Source organism: Amblyraja radiata, chromosome 10, assembly GCF_010909765.2.
Source record: "Amblyraja radiata isolate CabotCenter1 chromosome 10, sAmbRad1.1.pri, whole genome shotgun sequence".
NCBI lineage: Eukaryota > Metazoa > Chordata > Chondrichthyes > Rajiformes > Rajidae > Amblyraja > Amblyraja radiata.
In genome coordinates, this window is record NC_045965.1 from 20,126,033 (window position 1) to 20,147,095 (window position 21,063).

Genomic DNA, 21,063 nt, shown 5'->3' on the forward strand with positions numbered 1-21,063 from the left:
TGCTCAACAGCACTTGGAAAACCCACAGCATCCATCATGTAGAAAGGCAAGGGCAACAATTTCACTTCATAGTCAAACACACATGCTGACCACCTTACTGTGGTGTGGGATTGCCGGAACTGGGGAACATTCTCACCACCTTCTCAGTGGCGATTAGAAATGCATGGTTAAAATTGGCTGATTGTCGACTGTCAGCATTCTCTGGATGAAAAAAAATCTTTATTTTATATTAATTATTCGTTCCCAAGAAATGATATCGCAGTATCATTTATCCAATCTTGTAAACCTATCAAAATGTATTGGCATATTAACTATTTTATCGCAGGTCTAATTCATATACATGATTTTATCTTTACCTGAATTGGTGTGGACACTATTTCAGTGCTGGAGACGAAGTAGATGAGAGGACCGGGGCCTAATATCCGAGTGCAATGAGAAATGAGCTTCTGGTGATGTCAAGTTGCCTCCACACAAGGATCTCTCTGCCATGTCTCTTCTGTGTCTCATAGTTCAGCTCCCATGCCCCAGACAGAAAGAGGATAGAGTTCCCCTGGTTCTTACCTTTCACCCCACCAGCCACCGCATCCAATACATCATTCCCCTACATTACCGCCACCTTCAATGTGATCTCACCACTAGTCACATCTTCCCATTCCCTCCACTTTCCGCAGAGACCCCTCGCTCCGCAACTCCTTGGTTCACTCATCCCTTCCCACTCAAACTAACCCTTTCCCAGGTATCCATCCCCTGCAACTACAAGAGATGTAACATCTGTCCCTCTACCTCCTCCTTCACATCCATCGAGGGACCCCAGCAATCCTTCCAGGTGAGACAGAGGTTCACGTGCACCTCCTCTAATTGCATCCGCTGCACTCAGTTCTTCCAATGTGGCCTCCTTTACACCGTGAAGACCAAGAGTAGACTAGTCACTGTATCGCTGAACACTTGCAATTGGTCCTCCGTGGCCCGCTGGATTTTCCAGTTTTTATCCATTTTAACTCCCCTTCCCATTCCCATATTGACCTTCCTCTCATGGGCCTTCATTGCCAGAATGTGGCCACTCGCAAACCTCACCACATATTCAGCGTGGGTAGCTTACAACCTAATGTATGAACAGTGAATTCTACAATTTCAGGTAACTAACCTACTAACAACAACCGCGCTTCCACCCTTCCTTGAGCTCTTCCTAGATTTGCATCCATTTCTTCCCTTCTCCCTCCCCCGGCCCATTCCATCCTTATTCCTTCCTCTGTCCTCGCAATTTGCACCTCGTCTATTATTATCTCACACTTATTGTCTCTTCAGCGCTTGCCTTCGTCGATCTATCAAAAAAAACGCACGCCTGTATCCACAAATCAGTTCTGAAGAAGGGTCTTGACCCGAATCGTCATCTGTTCCTTTTCTCCAGAGATGCTGCCTGACCCGCTGTTACTCCAGCTTTTAGTGTCTATCCTCTCTCTCTGTCCCTCCCCCACCCCAGTTCTCTGACTAGTTTCATTGTCCTCCTGATTAATTTGACTGTTTGTATGTCACCTTCCCCTCAGCCAACAATGAACCATTCTACATTTCCTTGATGTCTTATTTTCATCGCCTGCTTTGATCTGTCCTTTTCACATCTTAAATTCATTTTGTACCCTTCCATATTTCTAGTTTCACTCTCCCCTGACACCCAGTCTGAAGGTCTGGACCTGAAATGTCTCCAAATACAGAGATGCTGCCTGTCCTGCTGAGTTACTCCAGCATGTTGTGTCTATCTACATATCACTTGCTAGGCTTTGACCTTCCCATTCTCTCATAACATCATAAGACATAGGAGCAAAATTAAGCCATTTGGTCCATCCAGCCTGGTCATAGCTGATCTATTTTTCCCTCTCAATCCCTTGTCTTGCCTTCTCCCAGTAACCTTTGATATCCTTATTAGTTAAGAACCTATCAATCAGCTTTAAAAATGTCCAATGATTCGGCCTGCACAACCGTCTGTGGCAATGAATTACACAGATTCACCAGCCTTTGGCTAAAGAAATCCCACCTCATCTCCCTTCTAAAGGTACATTCTTTTATCCTGAGGATGTGTCCTCTGGTCCCGATCTTCCAGCTTTCCCTTATCGCCTCCCCGACCGCCCCCACAACCACAATCAGTCTAATGGATAGCGGCCCAAAATGTCACCTATCCATGTTCTCCAGAGATGCTGCCTGACCTGCTGAGATACTCCAACACTTTGGTAAATCAGCAGCTGCAGTTTCATGTGCCTCAGTCTCTCTCGATCATTTACATGAATGGTCCCAGGAATGAGTGGGATAACATGATGAGTGTTTGACGGCACTGGGCCTGTACTCGCTAGAATATAGGAGAATGAGGAGGGAACCTCATTGAAACATACACAATAGTGAAAGTCTTGGATAGAGTGGATGTGGAGAGGATGTTTTCACTAGAGGAATAGTCTAGGACCAGTCATAGCCTCAGAATTAAAGGATGTTCCTTTAGGAAGGAGATGAGGAGGAATTTCTTTAGAGGGTGGTGAATCTGTGGAATTCTTTGCCACTGCAGGCTGTGGTGGCCAACTCAATGGATATTTTTAAGGCAGTGATAGATAGATTCGTGATTAGTATGGGTGTCAGGGGTTATGGGGAGAAGGCAGGAGAATGGGGTTAGGAGGGAAAGATAGATCAGCCATGATTGAATGGCGGAGTGAATTTGATGGGCCGAACGGCCTGATTCTTTTCCTATCACTTACAAGACCCTTTGCCTCTGCCTTGATGGTGGGACCCCCGCGCCGCAGTGACTCCTCCCGGCCTCCAGAGGGCGCAGCCGCCAGTTCCGCTCCACTCCACTCCGGCTGGGACCCGTCGCCTGGCAACCAGCGCAATACTCGGTGAGCCGGGACCGGGGGACACGCAGCAGGTGGCGGCTGCCCGGTGGTGAGCGCGGTGCTCAGGCCAGCGACAACCCAGACACGCAGCCCTGGGCCCGGCGGCACAGCTGGAGGTTTGGCCGGGCGTTTACGCTGCAATGAGTGATTTCAAACTGCGGTTGTGAGATGCGATGTCCTGAAAAATGAGCTCAAACTGCTTTTCAGATAGTCTGGGTTAGAAGGGTCTTGACCCGCCCATTCCTTCTCTCCGGAGATGCTGCCTGTCCCGCGGAGTTTCTCCAGCATTTTGTGTCTTTGTGCATTCCCGATGGAGCAGGTCCGCGTGGGTTTCCTTCGGGTGTCCTGATATCTCCCCCCCAGATCCCAGAGACTTGGTGGGTTATTTGTCTCTTGTACAGTTACCATGCTGTGCAGTTTAATGGCCAAAGGGGAATTGATGGGCATTTCTGGGTGAGAATGTTGCAGGAGTCCAGTAAAATATAGAGGTCGGGATGAGATTAAAGGGGACCAGACATGGATCCAATGGGCTGAATGGCCTCCTACATCATTATGGACATACAGTTAGGTTGATCGTAGCCTGAACTTCGAGTGAGAAATACTCACAAAGAACAACCACCATGCCCCCATCTCAAATAAACTATCAATAAGCCCCTGCCCCCCCAGAAATATTCCCAACAACCCTGTCAAAAGAATCTAAATATCCTCCAAAGTGAAGCACATCACAAAAAAAAGCCCAAAACCCACTCTCCAAAAATATTCAAGCCCCAAAACACCCCAAACACAATGCTCAGCACACCCACAAAATAACCCTCAATACCTATCTCCTTCACCATCCCAATGTTCCCATCACAACCTCCAAAGCCCCTATTCTCAAGATTTTGTCCACCCCTGTAGGTGCCTCCAGACACCGTATGATCTTAATTTGCCCTATATGACCTTAACAATATCAATAGTCAAGGGTGTTTATATGTACCCACAATGGAACAATGAAATTCTTACTTGCGGCAGCATAACAGGCCTGTAAACAGAACTCATAGAAAACATAATAAACACAAAAATTCAATTAACTAATATGTGCAAAAAGCCCAAAGTCCTTAGCGCAACCAAGACAGCTCATCTGTTCACCAAGGTCAAGACAGTTCACCAAGGGTTTCGGCCCGAAACGTTGCCTATTTCCTTAGCTGAGTCAGAAGAAGGGTTTCGGCCCGAAACGTTGCCTATTTCCTTCGCTCCATAGATGCTGCTGCACCCGCTGAGTTTCTCCAGCATTTTTGTGTACCCAAGACAGTTCATCGTTTAGTTTGTGTTTTGGAGTGTTCAAGAGCCTGATGGTTATTGGGTAGAAGCTTTTCATGAAGCTGGAGGCCACGGTTTTCAGACTGCCATTCTTCCCAATGGAGAGAAATGAGACCATGGCCAGGGTGGTGTAGGCCTTTGATGATGCTACCTGCTTTTTGGAGGTGGGGCATTAGTATCTAGTGATGGCAGTATCTACCATTGATTTGTGATTAAGCTTGCGAGGGTGCAGAGAAGATCCATGAGGATGCAGCCAGGGCTGGAGGTGAGACTGGATGGGCTGGCATTGTGTTTTCTGCAATGGGGAATACTGAAGGGCGACCTTATTAGAGGTTTAAAAAAACATGAGGGACAGAGATAAGGTGGATGGTCAAAGTCTTTTTTTGGTAATGCAGTCAATAACAGTCAATAACAAGGACTTAAGTTTAAAGTGAGATGATAAAAATGTAAAGGGGATCCGAAGAGAATGTTTTTTCTCCTACAGAGAATGGTGGTTATGATTATGGAGTGATATTTGCAGAGGTGGCTATAATTATGTTTAAAAGACAATTGGACAGATACATGAATGGGAAAGATTTGGAGGGATATGGGCCAAATGCAGGAAAATGGGGCTAGCTCAGGCTACCTTACTTGGTATGGGCATGTTGAGCTGAAGAGACTGTTTCCGTACTGAATAACTGAATAATGCTATTGCCATACTACCATCAGTGTGTTCCAAATCACACAATGTAACACAAATCTGAATATACAATCCCCATACACCATGTTCAATATCCTTATACCAATCAATAACCGCATCACCATCGTAGAAATCACTCTTACTACCCCTTCATTCTGTTCCACAATCTTCCCTCAGCGCTGTTCTCTTTATGGAGACACAAAGAACTGCAGGCTGGAATCTTGAGCAGAAGTGCTAACGTAACTCAGCAGGCAGCAGGTAAAATGTTTACAATAGATTCACTGTTGGTAATATAAACTTTTAAAAAGAGAGAATTACATCTTGAGATTCTGTGTTGAAGCCAGCCTTTGAATGTCATGGGTAGAGACGTCATTCAACAGTTATTGTAAATCATAAAACGTGTCAGAGAATTTTCTTAAAATTGAGACATTTAAGGGATTTTCTAGGTAGTAAAATTTGCTCAATATTAACAGACCACATAACCACAAGAGGAATAGAATATGAAGAAAAACTGAAGATGCTGGAGATCTGAAAAGAAAACAGAAAATGCTGGAAACATTCATTAGGTCAAGCAGCATTTATGGAAAAAGGAGTTCATGTTTCTTGTCAGAGAGATCCTCTGTTCAAATATCAACTTTACTTTGCACAGATTCAGTTTTTCCATAATTCTCTGTTTTTTCACCAAATGTAGAGGATTTGTTTAGTTGTCCATTATTGAGTGGAAGTGTTGCCAGCAAACCCTCGAACATCTCAATTGTGAACAGTGGATTTATGAAATCACAAAACATCATGTATTGTTCTTTGTACCGTGATGGCAATCAGTTTTATGTGCTGAGCCTCCACATTAAAGCCATTTTATGTGCAGGCTTTGAGCCACTGAGCCTGCATAAATCGCATGGAGGAAAGAAATAAAAATACATAAGGTTTACTTCCCCCAAGATACTCTCAAGAAAGAACTCAACAAAATCTACTATACAAATAATATTCTATACTTACAAGCCAGTTCCAACAGCAGATGCCTTTCTACAGCAAAAAAAATAAATTGTGTGACTATTATGAAAACTAGGTTTGCATAAGAACTCCAATTGGCGACTGACCATTTTATACTTTGCAACTTTTTGTTCTATTCCTCTCTCATTATAACAATAATTATATTGTTTCGTTAAATATTAGACACATAAGTTGTTGAAATGTCTAATTTGTGCTTTCTTTTTTAATTTGTGGCTACAAGGTGGAGGAAAGATAAAATGTCCTATTTTACATTTACATAATCAAGAAGATTCTTCATTTGACAGTTACTCAATAATCTTAAAGGCCATGCAGTCCAAGGCTTATTTGTTGCTGGAAAGAGAACATATTCAACTTCAAGAAGCTAGACTATTTGTAAGTTGAAGTTGATTATACTCATAAAATTATAGAATGGTTATAAGACAGAAGTAGATTGTTCAATCCATCATATCTGTGCTCACTGCCAGAGCAACGCTACTTCCACCCAGCAGTCCATTTTCCGTAGCTTTGTCAACTTCTCACCACAATATATTCATCCAATTTGCACTTGAAGACATCAATGGAACCTGCCTCCACCACATCTGCACTCCTGATTCTAACCACATGCTACATAAAACTTTTCCTGTCACTCTTAATTCTCTTTCCCTTTAATTTATATAATTGACTGACCATCAAAGGGAAGAGCCACTCATTAATCTTGTTTTCCAGACACATCATTTTATATATTTCTATGAAATCTCCCCTCATCCTTCTCCAAAGTAAATAGTTGTAGCTGCTTAAATCTGTTCTTGGAACTGAAATCCCTCATCCAAGGAATCATTCTTGTAAATGTTTTGTGGACCCTCTCTAATGCATTCACATTCTTCCGATAACACATTGACCGGATTTGAAGTAAATACTCCACTTGAGACCCGACCGATGTTGTGATAGAGGTTCAGCATAACTCTGCTTTTATACTATTGATAAAACTGACTGTATGCCTTATTAATCATATTCCCAATCTGCCCTTCAATTTTAATGATACAGTATCCTCCATAATGTTTGGGACAAAGATCCATCATTTATTTATTTGCCTCTGTACTCCACAATTTGAGATTTGTGATAGAAAAAAATCACATGTGGTTAAAGTGCACATTGCCGGATTTTAATAAAGGGTATTTTTATACATTTTGGTTTCACCATGTAGAAATTACAGCAGTGTTTATACACAGTCCCACCATTTCAGGGCACCATAATGTTTGGGACACAATAATGAAAGTAGTTATGTTTAGTATTTTGTTGCATATCCTTTGCATGCAATGACTGCTTGAAGTCTGCGATTCATGGACATCACTAGTCTCTGGTGATGCTCTGCCAGGCCTGTATTGCAGCCATCTTTCACTTATGCTTGTTTTGGTAGCTAGTCCCCTTCAATTTTCTCTTCAGCATATAAAAGGCATGTTCAATTGGGTTCAAATCGGGTGATTGACTTGGCCACTCAAGAATTGGCCATTTTTCAGCTTTGAAAAACTCCTTTGTTGCTTTAGCAGCATGTTTGGGATCATTGGCTTGCTGTGGAATGAACCGCTGGCCAATGAGTTTTGAGGCATTTGTTTGAACTTGAGCAGATAGGATGTGTCTATACACTTCAAAATTCATTCTGCTACTATCATCAGCAGTAGTATCATCAATGAAGATAAGTGAGCTAGTACCTTCAGCAGCCATGCATGCCCAGGCCATAACACCCTCACCACCGTGTCTCAGGCGGTATGCTTTGGATCTTGGGCAGTTCCTTCTCTCCGCCATACTTTGCTCTTGCCACCACTCTGATATAAGTTAATCTTCGTCTCATCTGTGCACAAGACCTTTTTCCAGAACTGTGGTTGCTCTTTTAAGTACTTCTTGGCAAACTGTAACCTGGCCATCCTATTTTTGCAGCTAACCAGTGGTTTGCATCTGGCAGTGTGTATTTCTGTTCATGAAGTCTTCTGTGGACAGTGGTCATTGACAAATCCACACCTGACTCCTGAAGAATGTTTCTGATCTGTCAGGACAAGTGTTTAGGGAATTTTCTTTATTATAGAGAGAATTCTTCTGTCATTAGCTGTGGAGGTCTTCCTTGGCCTGCCAGTCCCTTTGCGATTAGTAAGCTCACCAGTGCTCTCTTTCTTCTTAATGATGTTCCAAACAGTTGATTTTGGTAAGCCTAAGGTCTGGCTGTCTCTAACAGTTTTATTCTTGTTTCTCAGTCTCATAATGGTTTATTTGACTTTCATTGGCACAACTTTGGTCCTCATGTTATGGACAATAGACAATAGGTGCAGGAGTAGGCCTTTCGGCCCTTCGAGCCAACACTGCCATTCTGTGTGATCATGGCTGATCATCCCCAATCAGTACCCGTTCCTGCCTTCTCCCCATATCCCCTGACTCTGCTATCTTTAAGAGTCCTATCTAGCTCTCTCTTGAAAGTATCCAGAGAATTCTACAGACTCACAATTCTCTGTGTGAGAATTATCTGTTGTTTGTAGTTTGTCTGGTTGTTTGTTTGTTTGTTTTTTTGCACAAAGTCCGCGAGCATTGCCACTTTTCATTTCACTGCACATCTCGTATGTGTATGTGACGAATAAACTTGACTTGACTTGAAGAAGTGTTTCCTCATCTCCGTTCTAAATAGCTTACCCTTTATTCTTAGACTGTGGTCCCTGGTTCTGGACTCCCCCAACATCGGGAACATGTTTCCTGCGTCTAGCGTGTCCAAACCTTTAATAATCTTATATGTTTCAGTAAGATCCCCTCTCATCCGTCTAATTTCCAGAGTATACAAGCCCAGCCGCTCCATTCTCTCAGCATATGACAGTCCCGCCATCCCTGGAATTAACCTTGTAGACCTACGCTGCACTGCCTCAATAGCAAGAATGTCCTTCCATAAATTAGGGGACCAAAACTGCACACAATACTCCAGGTGTGGTCTCACTAGGGCCCTGTACAACTGCAGAAAAACATTATGGAGGGCACTGTATGTGCATGTCCCTCTGTAGCTGCAACCTTTTTAGAACAATAGTCTTTATTCTATCTATTATTTTATATGTCAATGATTTGAACAATAATGTATAGTATGATTAGTAAGTTTACAGGTGACACTAAAATAAGTGTTATTGTAGACAGTTAAATTGGTTAACAAAAATTACAGGAGCATCTTGATCAGCTGGGTAAGTGGGCCGAGGAATGGTTAATTGAGTTTAATGCAAATAACTGTGAGGTGTCGCCGTTTGGGAAGTCAAACCAGGCCAGGACCTTCACAGGGAACGGGAGGGCCCTGGGAAGTGTTGAGGAACAGAGCAATCAATGAGTACAAGTACATAGTTCATTGAAAATGGCATTGGAAGGAGATTGCATGGTGAGAAAAGCTTTTGTCAGACTGGCATTTATCAGTCAGAGAATTGAGTATAGAGGTTGGGATATGATTTTACAGTTGAATAAGATGTTGATGAGGCAGCACTCAGAATCTTTGGTCATCTTTCTATAAGGAAGATGCCATTAAGCTGGAAAGGGTGCAGAGAAGATTTATGAGAATGTTGCCAGGACTCTGGGCCTGAGCTGTAAGGAGATGTTGGGCATGTTAGGACGTTATTCCTTGGAGCACAGGAGGTGTGGGGTGATCTTATGGAGGAAAATTAATAGGGTGAATGCGAGTTGAGCCGTATGACTACATCTCCCCATTCTTCCTATCAAAGTGCATCACTTCACATTTCCTTGCATTAAATTTCATCTGCCATGTGTCTGCCCATTCTACCAATTGCTTCATGTTGTTCTAAAATCAATAGTTCGCAATAATGGTAGGTTTTGTGCCTTCTGCAGATATATAAATGTGGTTTGTACCCTGTGTTTACATTATTAATAGGGATCAAATAAAACAATAGCATTAAAAATAATCCTGTTTCATCCAGTTCATAGAAACATAGAAAATAGAAAATAGGTGCAGGAGTAGGCCATTCGGCCCTTCGAGCCTGCACCACCACTCGGTATGATCATGGCTGATCATCCAACTCAGTATCCCATCCCTGCCTTCTCTCCATACCCCCTGATCCCTTTAGCCACAAGGGCCACATCTAACTTCCTCTTAAATATAGCCAATGAACTGGCCTCAACCACCTTCTGTGGCAGAGAATTCCACAGATTCACCACTCTTTGTGTAAAAAATGATTTTCTCATCTCGGTCCTAAAATGATCATCTCATCTCGGTTCCCTCTTATCCTTAAACTGTGACCCCTAGTTCTGGACTTCCCCAACATCGGGAATAATCTTCCTGCATCTAGCCTGTCCAACCCCTTAAGAATTTTGTAAGTTTCTATAAGATCCCCCCTCAATCTTCTGAATTCCAGCGTGTACAAGCCAAGTCTATCCAGTCTTTCTTCATATGAAAGTCCTGCCATCCCAGGAATCAGTCTGGTGAACCTTCTCTGTACTCCCTCTATGGCAAGAATGTCTTTCCTCAGATTGGGAGACCAAAACTGTACGCAATACTCCAGGTGTGGTCTCACCAAGACCCTGTACAACTGCAGTAGAACCTCCCTGCTGTTATACTCAAATCCTTTTGCTATAATCCTTTGTTCGAAAAACAACCATTCACCATGTCTTTTACAGTCAACGTTGTTCGTTATGTGAAATTGTAGATTTTTACAGTTTGTTTCATGAATTATTACCTCTTCTAACATCAGAATAAAGTAATTAGATCTAATTTTAAATGATTTCATTTGGTCATTTTCCTTTCATTTGTATTTCTATTATATGCTTATCTTTTACAGTATTACTCACAAACCAAAGTAAAAGTGGTTCTATGATTTTCATTCTTACTCTTTAGGTTTTTCTTGGTTTATTTCATTGCTTTCTACATATTTCTGCCTGTCTGTAATCTTGGTCCTATACAATTCTATAAAAGTTTTCCCCCTCTCTTTGCCATAGTCTATGTCTGCCACTCTTTATATCTTTAAGTCTGTGTTCCATGCAGTCTTTCAGAGTTAGCGAATAAATTGTTGAAGAGGTTTGCTTGTTTTTGTGCTGCTTGATTGCTTCAATTTCTTGCATTTTTGAGAATAGAATAATAATTAAGCCAATCAATGCAATATGAGAATAATTGCTTGTTGACTGGGTCTATGAAATTTAAGTCAGTGAGTGTTCTTCGTGTGAGGTTTGAGAAAGCAAATGCTTTATGCCATATAGACATATGCAATTGTTTTTTTTATGTAGAGAGAAACTGGACATAAGAACTACAAAATAGGTCTGCATGGTACCAATTTTGTCAGAGTGCTGGATGCCAATCATTTCTAAGTTACAATAGTAACCTTTAAAGGCCTGTTTTTACTGGTAATTTTCCTACTGCCTTATACTGCATGCACATGCAGCATCCTGGAAAACTGCAGCATTGGCACGTATTTTGAAGCCATGGGCCAAATTGGGCTATGAAAATTATCTGGAGCAGAATTCCTGCATGCGTTTGCCCTGTGGAGTACTGGCATTAGTGCTCTTTTTAACCCCCTGCCCTGTCTGTGCCATTCTCGTGGCTGAGGACCTATCCACTTGCAATTCCAACATCTCAACTATATTCAACATTTTGCAAAATGCCAGTATTTAAGATGGCAGCTATGTTCTGATCAAGCGATGTAGAGCCTTAGCTTTCTCAAGGGTAGAGTAGCAGGGAAAGAGATCTTGGCTTTCTAAAGGAGAAAGGCTCAAGAGTAAGGATAGGGTGCATGGAGTTTGCAAGTCAGGGATGTATCTTATACATTAAGCTGTTCCAGTATAGTTACAATAATGTAGTTCATAAGGTTAAATTCCAAGTCAAATGCATAACATGAAGGCAGAATGTCACCAAATATGACAACAAGGCATCCTGGTAAAACTGAATATTCTGGGCATTAGGCAAAAACCACCACAATGATTGAAGTCATACTTCACACAAAGGAAGATGGTTACGGTTAATGATAATCACAGTCTCTGGACATCACTGCAAAATTTCCTGAAGGAACTGGGAGCTCCAACACCACTCAGAATGTTCTACATTATCCAGCCAAAGCACCTGACTTAATTGGCACTCCCATTACCATCCTAAATATCCCTTTGGTACCCATATACCATATTTATAGTATGTAGCATCTACAAAATGTAATTATTTATTTAAGAACTGTAACACAATTACTTGTCTAAAATGCTCTGATAGTAACTTGCAACGGTATTGTCAGAGCAAGGTATTTATTATCAAGAGGACAAGGACAGCAGGAACATAATATTACAAGGTCATTTATCATCTTGTCTTGCAAATAAATTGTCAACCCAGCATTGTCACTGGATCTGATAGCATGCAAAGCACTATGCTGCAGCTGGTGAAACCACTGCCTTACAACACATTATATCCAGGTTTGATCCTGATTTCCACATTGTCTGCGTAAAGTTTCCAAGTTCTACCAATCTAGGTTTCCCCCAGGGTGCTCCCGTTTCCTCCTGCATCCCACAGATTTGCAAGTTGACTGGTTAATTTGCATCGGCCATTGCCCCTTGGTTATTGGTGGGTGGTGGAATTGGGGGAGTTGATGAGAAAGTGGGGGGTGGGGGGGGAATTTGGATTAATGTAGAATGAGTAAACAAGTCGTCGATGGTTCATACAAACTCAGTGGGTTGACAAGCTTGTTTCCCTGGTGCATTTCTCTATAAACCGAGCATTGCGGAAGTACTTTCTGCAGGACTACAGTAATGCAAAGAGGCTCTCCATTACTTTCTCAAGTTAATTATGGATGGGCAGAAAAGCTGTTCACGTGGGTAATGTTGGCATTCGAAAAAATGAATTAAAAAAAGAGAAATGAGAAGATGGATAGGTGAGAGCATTCCATTATCTCTGAATTTGAACGTTGTGGCTCTCAGCCTAATAATGGCCATCATACAATCCTGTGTTAACTATTGAGTCAATAACCGCAGGCTTCCACTAACTGGTGACAGTCGTATGTGAGATTTGTGCAAGTGATAGTGATTTTAATTTGTACATTTTAATTTGAATCATGTCAGCTATGCTAGAAAAGTTGCCATAGTGTAAAAGCTGTGACCTGATGGTACATGTCTTGGAGTAGTGATAAATGTGTTAGGATATGGTGAAACATGTGAATGTTTGGTGTGAGTTGACAATGACAGGATTCCTGCCTTTCGTGATCCTTTTCATTTTGTTTGAAGCAGTACGAGACTGGAGATACAGTTGCTCAAATATGGTGTTTTATTTTTGATATCTTTGTTGATATTAATGTGAGTTATTAAATTTCTGATGTTGGATGTTATGATTTACCTCATTCAGCTGCTGCTTTATTGTAGACTTTGAATGCATCATGTGTTCCTAAGTATAAATTCTTTCTCTTCCTCGCGACAATTATTTTTGCAGTCTTTGTTCACAAGGACAATGATCTCAGCTAAGGCTCATTGTATGATGGGCAGTGGCCCACCAATACGTAACATATTGATGCTTCTCATATGAGGCAGATTAGTAAATATTGGCAGCCGATTTTATCATGGCAGTAGAGAGAAAAAGGAGAATGGCTTTGTGTTGGTGAATATAATTAACTATATATGTGTTTGTGAGCACACACTTTAACAATAAATTATTATTTTATACAACTGAAGGGTATTTCCGCATGCCCAGTTAAAGAGGATCTATTAGAATGGGTGGCCATGGTGCAAGGATTGAAAGATTCTCTCTGGGAAGGTAAGTTTGGAACTAAACATCTTTCATCTATAATTTCTGAAGGGGAATGTATGGTGGAGGCAAACAAAAATTATGCTTTCTGCATCAGCAGATGTTGTCAATTAATAATTTAAATGAAAAGCCTAAGCAAAAAGCCTGGAGGTCTGTTTCAGATTTTCGGCTGTTCTAGAATTACACTGCTTTTCCTTCTGTCTGCATAGAGTTTTCAGCTTCAATAAATCTGTGCATTTTTTTCATCTTCTGATTTTTTTTTAGTTTTTGAGAGGAATTGATAAATGAGAGTAAATTCACTAAATGTCATTTAGTAGCTAAATGAGTGGCAGATGAGTGGAATTGCAAAGGAAATTCCATTCTGTAATAAACAATTTAAACTATTAATTGCAGATTTTAATGTTTTGAGCTCAAAACATATTTTTTTGTCATTATTTCCTCGGTGATTTTCTATTTATTTTCTCCCGGGCCCTTCGCTCCTGAAGTTCATACTGGAGTGTGGTTGCTATAGCAACAATTATCATCTGCATCTTTGTCTGCAGCACTGCTGAGCTAATTCTCCCCGCCATAATCATTCCTTCCCCTTTCTCCTTCCCCTTCACAATTTTCTTTTCCCTGCACTCTTTCTTTAATACACGCACACGCACAGACAGTGGTGATCTATGGAATTTTACCTATATCCGGAATCACTAAATTCTCTATTTGATGGGCTTGCATATATGCTAGTGCTTCTGCGCTTCACTGGAGGATAATATCAGAGGTATGAATTATCTTTCTATGCTTGTCAGACAATTCCAAAAGAGTCTAATCGAATATGATTGATGAAGGGTGGAGAGCAAGTCAAGCTTTTAGTTTTCAATATTTCATTGCCCAAGTGACACCAAAAAGTTCAACCAAAGAAAATGCAGTTAAAAATTGGGTCATATCTAGTAACAGAAAATAAAAATTACTGAAAGATTTTTGGACTCGTTTCATGTTGCATAGAATAATTAATCACTGTCAGGTATAATAATATAGGAAACAATTAAAACCATGTTATTGTTCTCTCTGTTGGTGTTCTGAATTATTAGACAGGGACAAATTAGATTTTAAAAAAGAAGTCACTAAAGCAGTTCTAGTTCAGCATTGATTCCCATTTTGTATTTTATAATCCCTGCTGAAAGATTGGTAAAATGTGGACATTGTACTGGCGCAATGAAAATTAACATTAAAAAAAGGACTATTGAATTGAAAAAAGGAATGGACTCAAAAAGCTTTACGGGTTCTTTTACGAGTTCAAACCTTTCCCATTGATTCTTCTGATCAAGAGGCCAACCAGTTGGAAAATCCAAAAATGTGTTGTTGGCCTATTTCAGAAAGGCAGTATCACATGTTTTAACAGCTGATGATGGTCAATTAATTACCACTGCGATGTGTACACAATGTGGTGATTTCCTCAGCCAAACAGCTCATTTGAGGAATTCTTGTGGAGAATCACTCTACATGACAATGAAAGTAATTAGATGGATGGTATGTTGTGCCTACAGAGGGAATATAGAACGTAGACCAGTGCGGTAAAGCAGCCAGCCCTTTGGGCCATGGTTCTGTGCTTACCATGATGCCAATCTAAACTGCATACCTGCCTGCATATGGTCTACACCCCCCAGTTCGTGCCACTTCCTATATTTATCTAAATGCCTTTTAAACAGTGCTACAAATATTTCCACCACTTCCCCTGGTAGCACATTCCAGGCACCTACCAGCCGCTGTCAGAACTTACCTTGTAAATCTCTTAAAATGGCCCCCTCTTACTTTAAAGCTATAAAGTATTTGATATTTCCACCCTAAGAAAAGGCTGACTGTTCATCCTATCTACACCTCTCATAATTTTATGCATCATCAAGTCACCCTCAGACCAACACTCCAGAGAAAACAATCCAAGTTTGTCCAATGTCTTCCTAGTGCCTAATATTCTCTAATCGAAGCAACATCCTGGCAAATCTGTTAGAATCAGAGGGTCATACTGCACGGGAACAGGCCCTTCAGCTCCTTATCTCATAGCCTTCTGTCTCCTTTTCTGTCCTTTGTCCACCCATCTGCTATATCAGCCCACTCTCAGATATCAACGATCTGCCTTTATCCCACCCCTCTTCCAGCTTTCTCTCCCTCCTAGTACCAACAGTCTGAAGGAGGGTCCCAACCGGAAACATCACCCATCCATGTTCCTCAGAGATTTTGCCTGACCTGCTAAGTTACTCCAGCTCCTTATGTTTTTTGCTCAAGGTTCCAGCATCTGCATTTCCTTGTGTCTATTCTGAGACTTGAAGTAATCTGTGCTGACCCAGGTGCTTTTCCATTTTAAGTTAGCACTCGTCAGGCATTCTCATTAACCAATGAGGATCTTACAGTTTTGCAAGGATGTCCTTGAAGCATTTACCTCCTCTTGGAATATCTTTTTCTACTGGAGCTTGGAATTGAGTGCTTATTTACAGAATCATATGTCAGGCATGCTGACAATGTTTCCCACCCACTGAAGCTTGTCAAGCATGATCAGAGCCTTGAAGCTGGTAGAGATATTAGCCTGGGAGAGAATCTGACTGGTTTACTTGTGCTGCCAATGTATAGTGCCATCCATAATGTTTGGGACAAAGACCCATCATTTATTTATTTGCCTCTGTATTCCACAATTTGAGATTTGTAATAGAAAAAAATCACATGCGAAGGGCCTGTTTCCACACTGTATCACTCTATGACTTTAAGAGATAAATGGTTCTGGGAACCATTAAATGGGCCATACCAGAAAATAATACCTCAAAACAAGTATCAATTCACGGCTTACCAAGTGCAGTGATCCCTGCCCTATGTAAGCTTTGGGGAAATGGGCAACCTACAGCTTCGTGTCTGATTACAGAAACTAAATCCTGACCTTCAAACATCAGCAATAATTCCTTCTTTGTACCAGAAGTTCTTAATGGCTTTGCTGTTTTTCTGCTTCATTAAGGTGCTGCGCTTCAACTTTCCTTGAAGTATACTGAAGATTACAACTCAGTCCCTCCCACTGTCACTTTCAATACGATTCCATTTCACCCCAATGGTGAGTATCAGAAACATTTTCATAAAGGTGGGTTTATTTGGGAACAAAGTATAGTCAACAAAAATACCAGGGTATGTTGATTAACTCCAAAAGCATACTGAACATATATCTATTTTGAGAATAGCATTGGAAGTAGCAGAGATAATTGAAGACTAAGGTAAGTAAATATTTCAAAGGGCAAAGAAAGGGCAGGGGTGGCACAGTGGCTCAGTGGTAGAGTTGCTGCCTTACAGCACCAGAGACCCAGGCTCGATCCTGACTAGGGTGCAGTTTGTATAGAGTTTGTACATTCCCGTGGGTTTTCTCCGGGCACTTCGGTTTCCTCTCACACTCCAAAGACATGCAGGTTTGTAGGTTAATTGCATTTGGTAAATTGTAAATTGTCCCTAGTGTGTAGGATGGTGCTAGAGTGTAGGATGGTGCTGGTTGGCATGGACTCGGTGGGCCGAAAAGCCTGTTTCTAACTCTAAAGTCTAAATATCTAAATGGAGGAAGGGAAGGAGGCCTTATCTATGGGCCAGTAGGATTTTGTGCGGTGCAACTGTTCTGCAGCTTGTGATTCCATCAAACCTCATTAAGAAAGTGTGAGGCCAAGTATATTTTGTAAAGTTCACAAGCGGGTAAAAGTAGGCCAGTGGCAGAAATAGATATGATTGTCACGTAAACTGTTCTTGTTTTGTGGTTTTGTGATTTTCTTTTTGATTTAGGTATAAATCTGTTACCTTACTCGATCTGTTTGTCTTTACTTCAGTCTGTTTGTCTTTATCTTGTAGTGGATGCAGTCACAGGCAAGCCATGTGTAGACTTTCTTGATAATCCCTGGAAATGGGAAGAACACTTCTCCTTGACAGCTATCCTGCTCAACATTCAGGTAGGAGTCTATAGAAAACCTCAGTTATTATATACTCAGCATGGAATTGTGTCAGGCCAACCAACAAGGTCTCAGCCTCCAGTACATTTCCATGCAGATCCCAGCCAGGATGCACATTGCTTCAGGCACACTACATCATCCTCACATAGATAAGATTAATAACCTAGTTTCAAATGGATCTCAATCACTTTTCCATCCTCATATAAAATGTTGTCACTCTTACCTGAAAGTCCCTTAACTACAAGATTATTAATTAATTCTTCCTCATTGCACAATAATAGATCTAATATAGCCTGTTCGCTTACTGATTCCTTCACATTCTGATCTGGACAATTATTTTGTATTCCTTCAAGATTTTGTCCTCCAAATAATTACTGATAATTTGGCTTTTGCTGTCTACTTGTGGATACAGTATATGGTCACTATGTTCCCCATGACTGTTATATAACCCTTGTTACGTGTGCCTCTAAATTCTGATTACCTATATTACCACTGTTGTTTGCAGATTTATAGACAAATGCCACCTATGTTTTCTGCCCCTTACTGTTCCTTAGATTTATTCAAAATTAGTTTTCTTTGCTCTTTGTCTCTGGGTGCTGCTCCTGCTTTTGGCTTTTCTTCATGAGCAGATAGGAAGAGTTTCATAAAAAAACTTTCATTTTTAAAATGCAACCAGATCTGCGGTATGCTTTGTAACATTTAATGGTTTTGTTGCAAATTCATTGCCTTTATAGTCTGCATTTATTTTTTTTTACTGCTGCTGTTGTCACTCTATTTGAATAAGTTGCAAAAGCTGCTGATTCCAGCAGAGGGAGCCATTGTCTGTGTTTTGTATTTCATCATCATATCCCAAGCAGCATTCAGCCATCTCCTTGAAATAACTTCCTGCCATTCCTGCTTTTAGTTTATTTTTCATCAGCAAATATCAAGAATTACTTTATCTGAAGAAGGGACCCTACCCAAAACATTGTTAGTCCATTTCCATCAGTAGGTCCTGCTTGACCGACTGAGTTCCACCTGCAGTCTGTTTTTGCTCAGCATTCCAACATCTGCAATCTTTTGCACACCCCCCCCCCCTCCCCCCACGCACACGCACACACACCTGGAAATAACTATCCACATTCTCATTTTTGGCTCTTTCCACACGCTTTTTGATGTGTGTCAGAATTTCACACGCATATATTTTTTGGTGGACAGATTTTCTTTTTTTTGCAAATTCATTTTCATGATTGGGCTTTGCCAGAAATGTTAGCTCTCATTACCTATTCCCAATTGCCCTTGAGAAGGTATTGGTGATCCACCTTCTTGAACTGTACAGCCCCGCTGGTGAAGGCACTCACTCTGTATGTGCCAGACTGATTCCTGGGATGTCAGGACTGTCTTATGAAGAAAGACTGGATAGACTTGGTTTATACTCTCTAGAATTTAGGAGATTGAGAGGGGATCTTATAGAAACTTACAAAATTCTTAAGGGGTTGGACAGGCTAGATGCAGGAAGATTGTTCCCGATGTTGGGGAAGTCCAGGACAAGGGGTCACAGCTTAAGGATAAGGGGGAAATCCTTTAAAACCGAGATGAGAAGAACTTTTTTCACACAGAGAGTGGTGAATCTCTGGAACTCCCTGCCACAGACGGTAGTCGAGGCCAGTTCATTGGCTATATTTAAGAGGGAGTTAGATGTGGCCCTTGTGGCTAAGGGGATCAGAGGGTATGGAGAGAAGGCAGGTACGGGATACTGAGTGGATGATCAGCCATGATCATATTGAATGGCGGTGCAGGCTCGAAGGGCCGAATGGCCTACTCCTGCACCTAATTTCTCTGTTTCTATGTATTCATGGATAGTGAGTTGCAGGACTGAGTCCCAGTGATGATAAAGAACTAGCAACTCATTCCAAATCAGGATCGTGTGTGATTGCAGGGTAGGGATGTTTCCATGCACCTGTTGCCCCTGTCTTTGGTGGTAGAAGTCATGGAGGTGTTACTGGAATACCATTTATAGATGGTACACACTGCAGCCATTATGCACCAATGGTGAAGGGAACCCATTTTAACATGGTCGATGGGTTGCAACATCGAAGATGTTTTGTCCTGTAATGAGAGTTTTCCATGACAGCCATGGGAATGCTTTTGTAGCCCTTTCTCTCGCCTAGTGATATAACATATATTTAGGTAAATCTTATTTTTCTACACCCCTGCTTTTCTTTCTTACTCTTCTTCCAATTTCTTCACTTTTCGCCTGACAGGAACAAATCTAAGGATACGATTACAGTGACTGCCGCTCTTATAGTAACTTCTTCATATTCTTAATTTTATCTTCAAGCACCAATTATATATCCATGTTCCAGAAGGAATCACCGGATGTGACCAGGAATGGGATCACTGAATGATTTCCGGATGATCTGTTATTAAATGCTCAAGGCAATGAGGCTAAATAAATTATTTTCTCTCATGGATTCAAGGATAGTATTTTGTGACATAGCTATTACATCCTGAGCCAAATCCATGTTGTCCAGTGAAGAATAAATAACTTTATCTCTTTAACTTAGTTTGAGTTGGAAGCTCGGTGTCAGGCTGCAGGATTAATCAATTCCCACAAATACCACTTGACTAGTTGACCTCCTTCAGCAGATTCTTGCTCCAAATTCCATCATCTGTAGTCTCTTATACTTGCAAATCAATGTCCTTGTTATTTTAATTCGTTTAACCGGTTCTTTCTGAGACTTAAATATGGGAAGCCTTATTCTGAGCTGTTCTATAACCCCCCAATTAGGTGATGATGTCCAACCCAGTACTGGAAAATCCAGTCAATGTGGAGGCTGCCCAGATGTTGAGGGAGGACCCAGCAGGATATCGAGAAATAGTTGTGGAATGTGTCAGAGCCAGCAAGCAGCTCAAAGCAAGTAAGACCCTTGGTGTTATAAGTTAAACGTTTCCATGGTAGAAAATACACATTTCGTAACTACTTGCCTGCTTAACTTTTTATATAATATTTGAAAGTGCATGGAGCTGGGGGTGGGGGGGGTGTAAGGCAAGGGAAGAATGATAATATTTGAAGTGAAATAAGGAAGCTCATTGCAGGTCAAAAGGAACTAATTTTGTGCAAATTGCCTGGTCTGATCCACGTTGGTTCCGAATTGATCCTCTGTATTGGACCCACAGTGATGTATTGGAGAGATGGTCAATTTATCCACAGATCTATCTCCTGTTCAATAAAAGGTGTACCTGTTGAAAAATAGGAATTTGGATCTGATATCTCTTTTGAGCAATTTACCAGTTGGTATCCTTCATCCAGGTTGTCATCACAGAGAGATACTGCTGCCTGGAAATTGGACTCCACCTATTTTTGGTGTACCAAAACAAATGCCAACGCATTATCAGATCGTCGATGAAAAATTGTGAAATTGGTCAAAATCTTGTCTGATGCAGTATAAATGTGGTTTTCACCCAGAATGTCCTGCATATTTCCTGACAGGACCAGGCTGAATTGAACACAATTGTAGGCCATTTGCTGTACAAAGATAAAGCGTAATTTCTTAAAGACACGTTCCTCAC

General features: G+C 41.2%; 1 protein-coding gene across 1 annotated transcript in view; it reads left to right on the top strand.

Moving 5' to 3' along the window:
* Positions 1-6,073: 6,073 nt before the first annotated feature.
* Positions 6,074-21,063, top strand: part of ube2u (ubiquitin conjugating enzyme E2 U) — a 37,123-nt gene continuing 22,133 nt past the window's right edge. Inside the window, exons 1-5 of the mRNA XM_033028288.1 lie at positions 6,074-6,231; positions 13,495-13,576; positions 16,548-16,640; positions 17,414-17,511; positions 20,282-20,411. Coding sequence (XP_032884179.1) covers positions 6,166-6,231; positions 13,495-13,576; positions 16,548-16,640; positions 17,414-17,511; positions 20,282-20,411 — 469 coding nt within the window. The 5' untranslated portion in view covers positions 6,074-6,165. The remainder of the gene's footprint in view (positions 6,232-13,494; positions 13,577-16,547; positions 16,641-17,413; positions 17,512-20,281; positions 20,412-21,063) is intronic.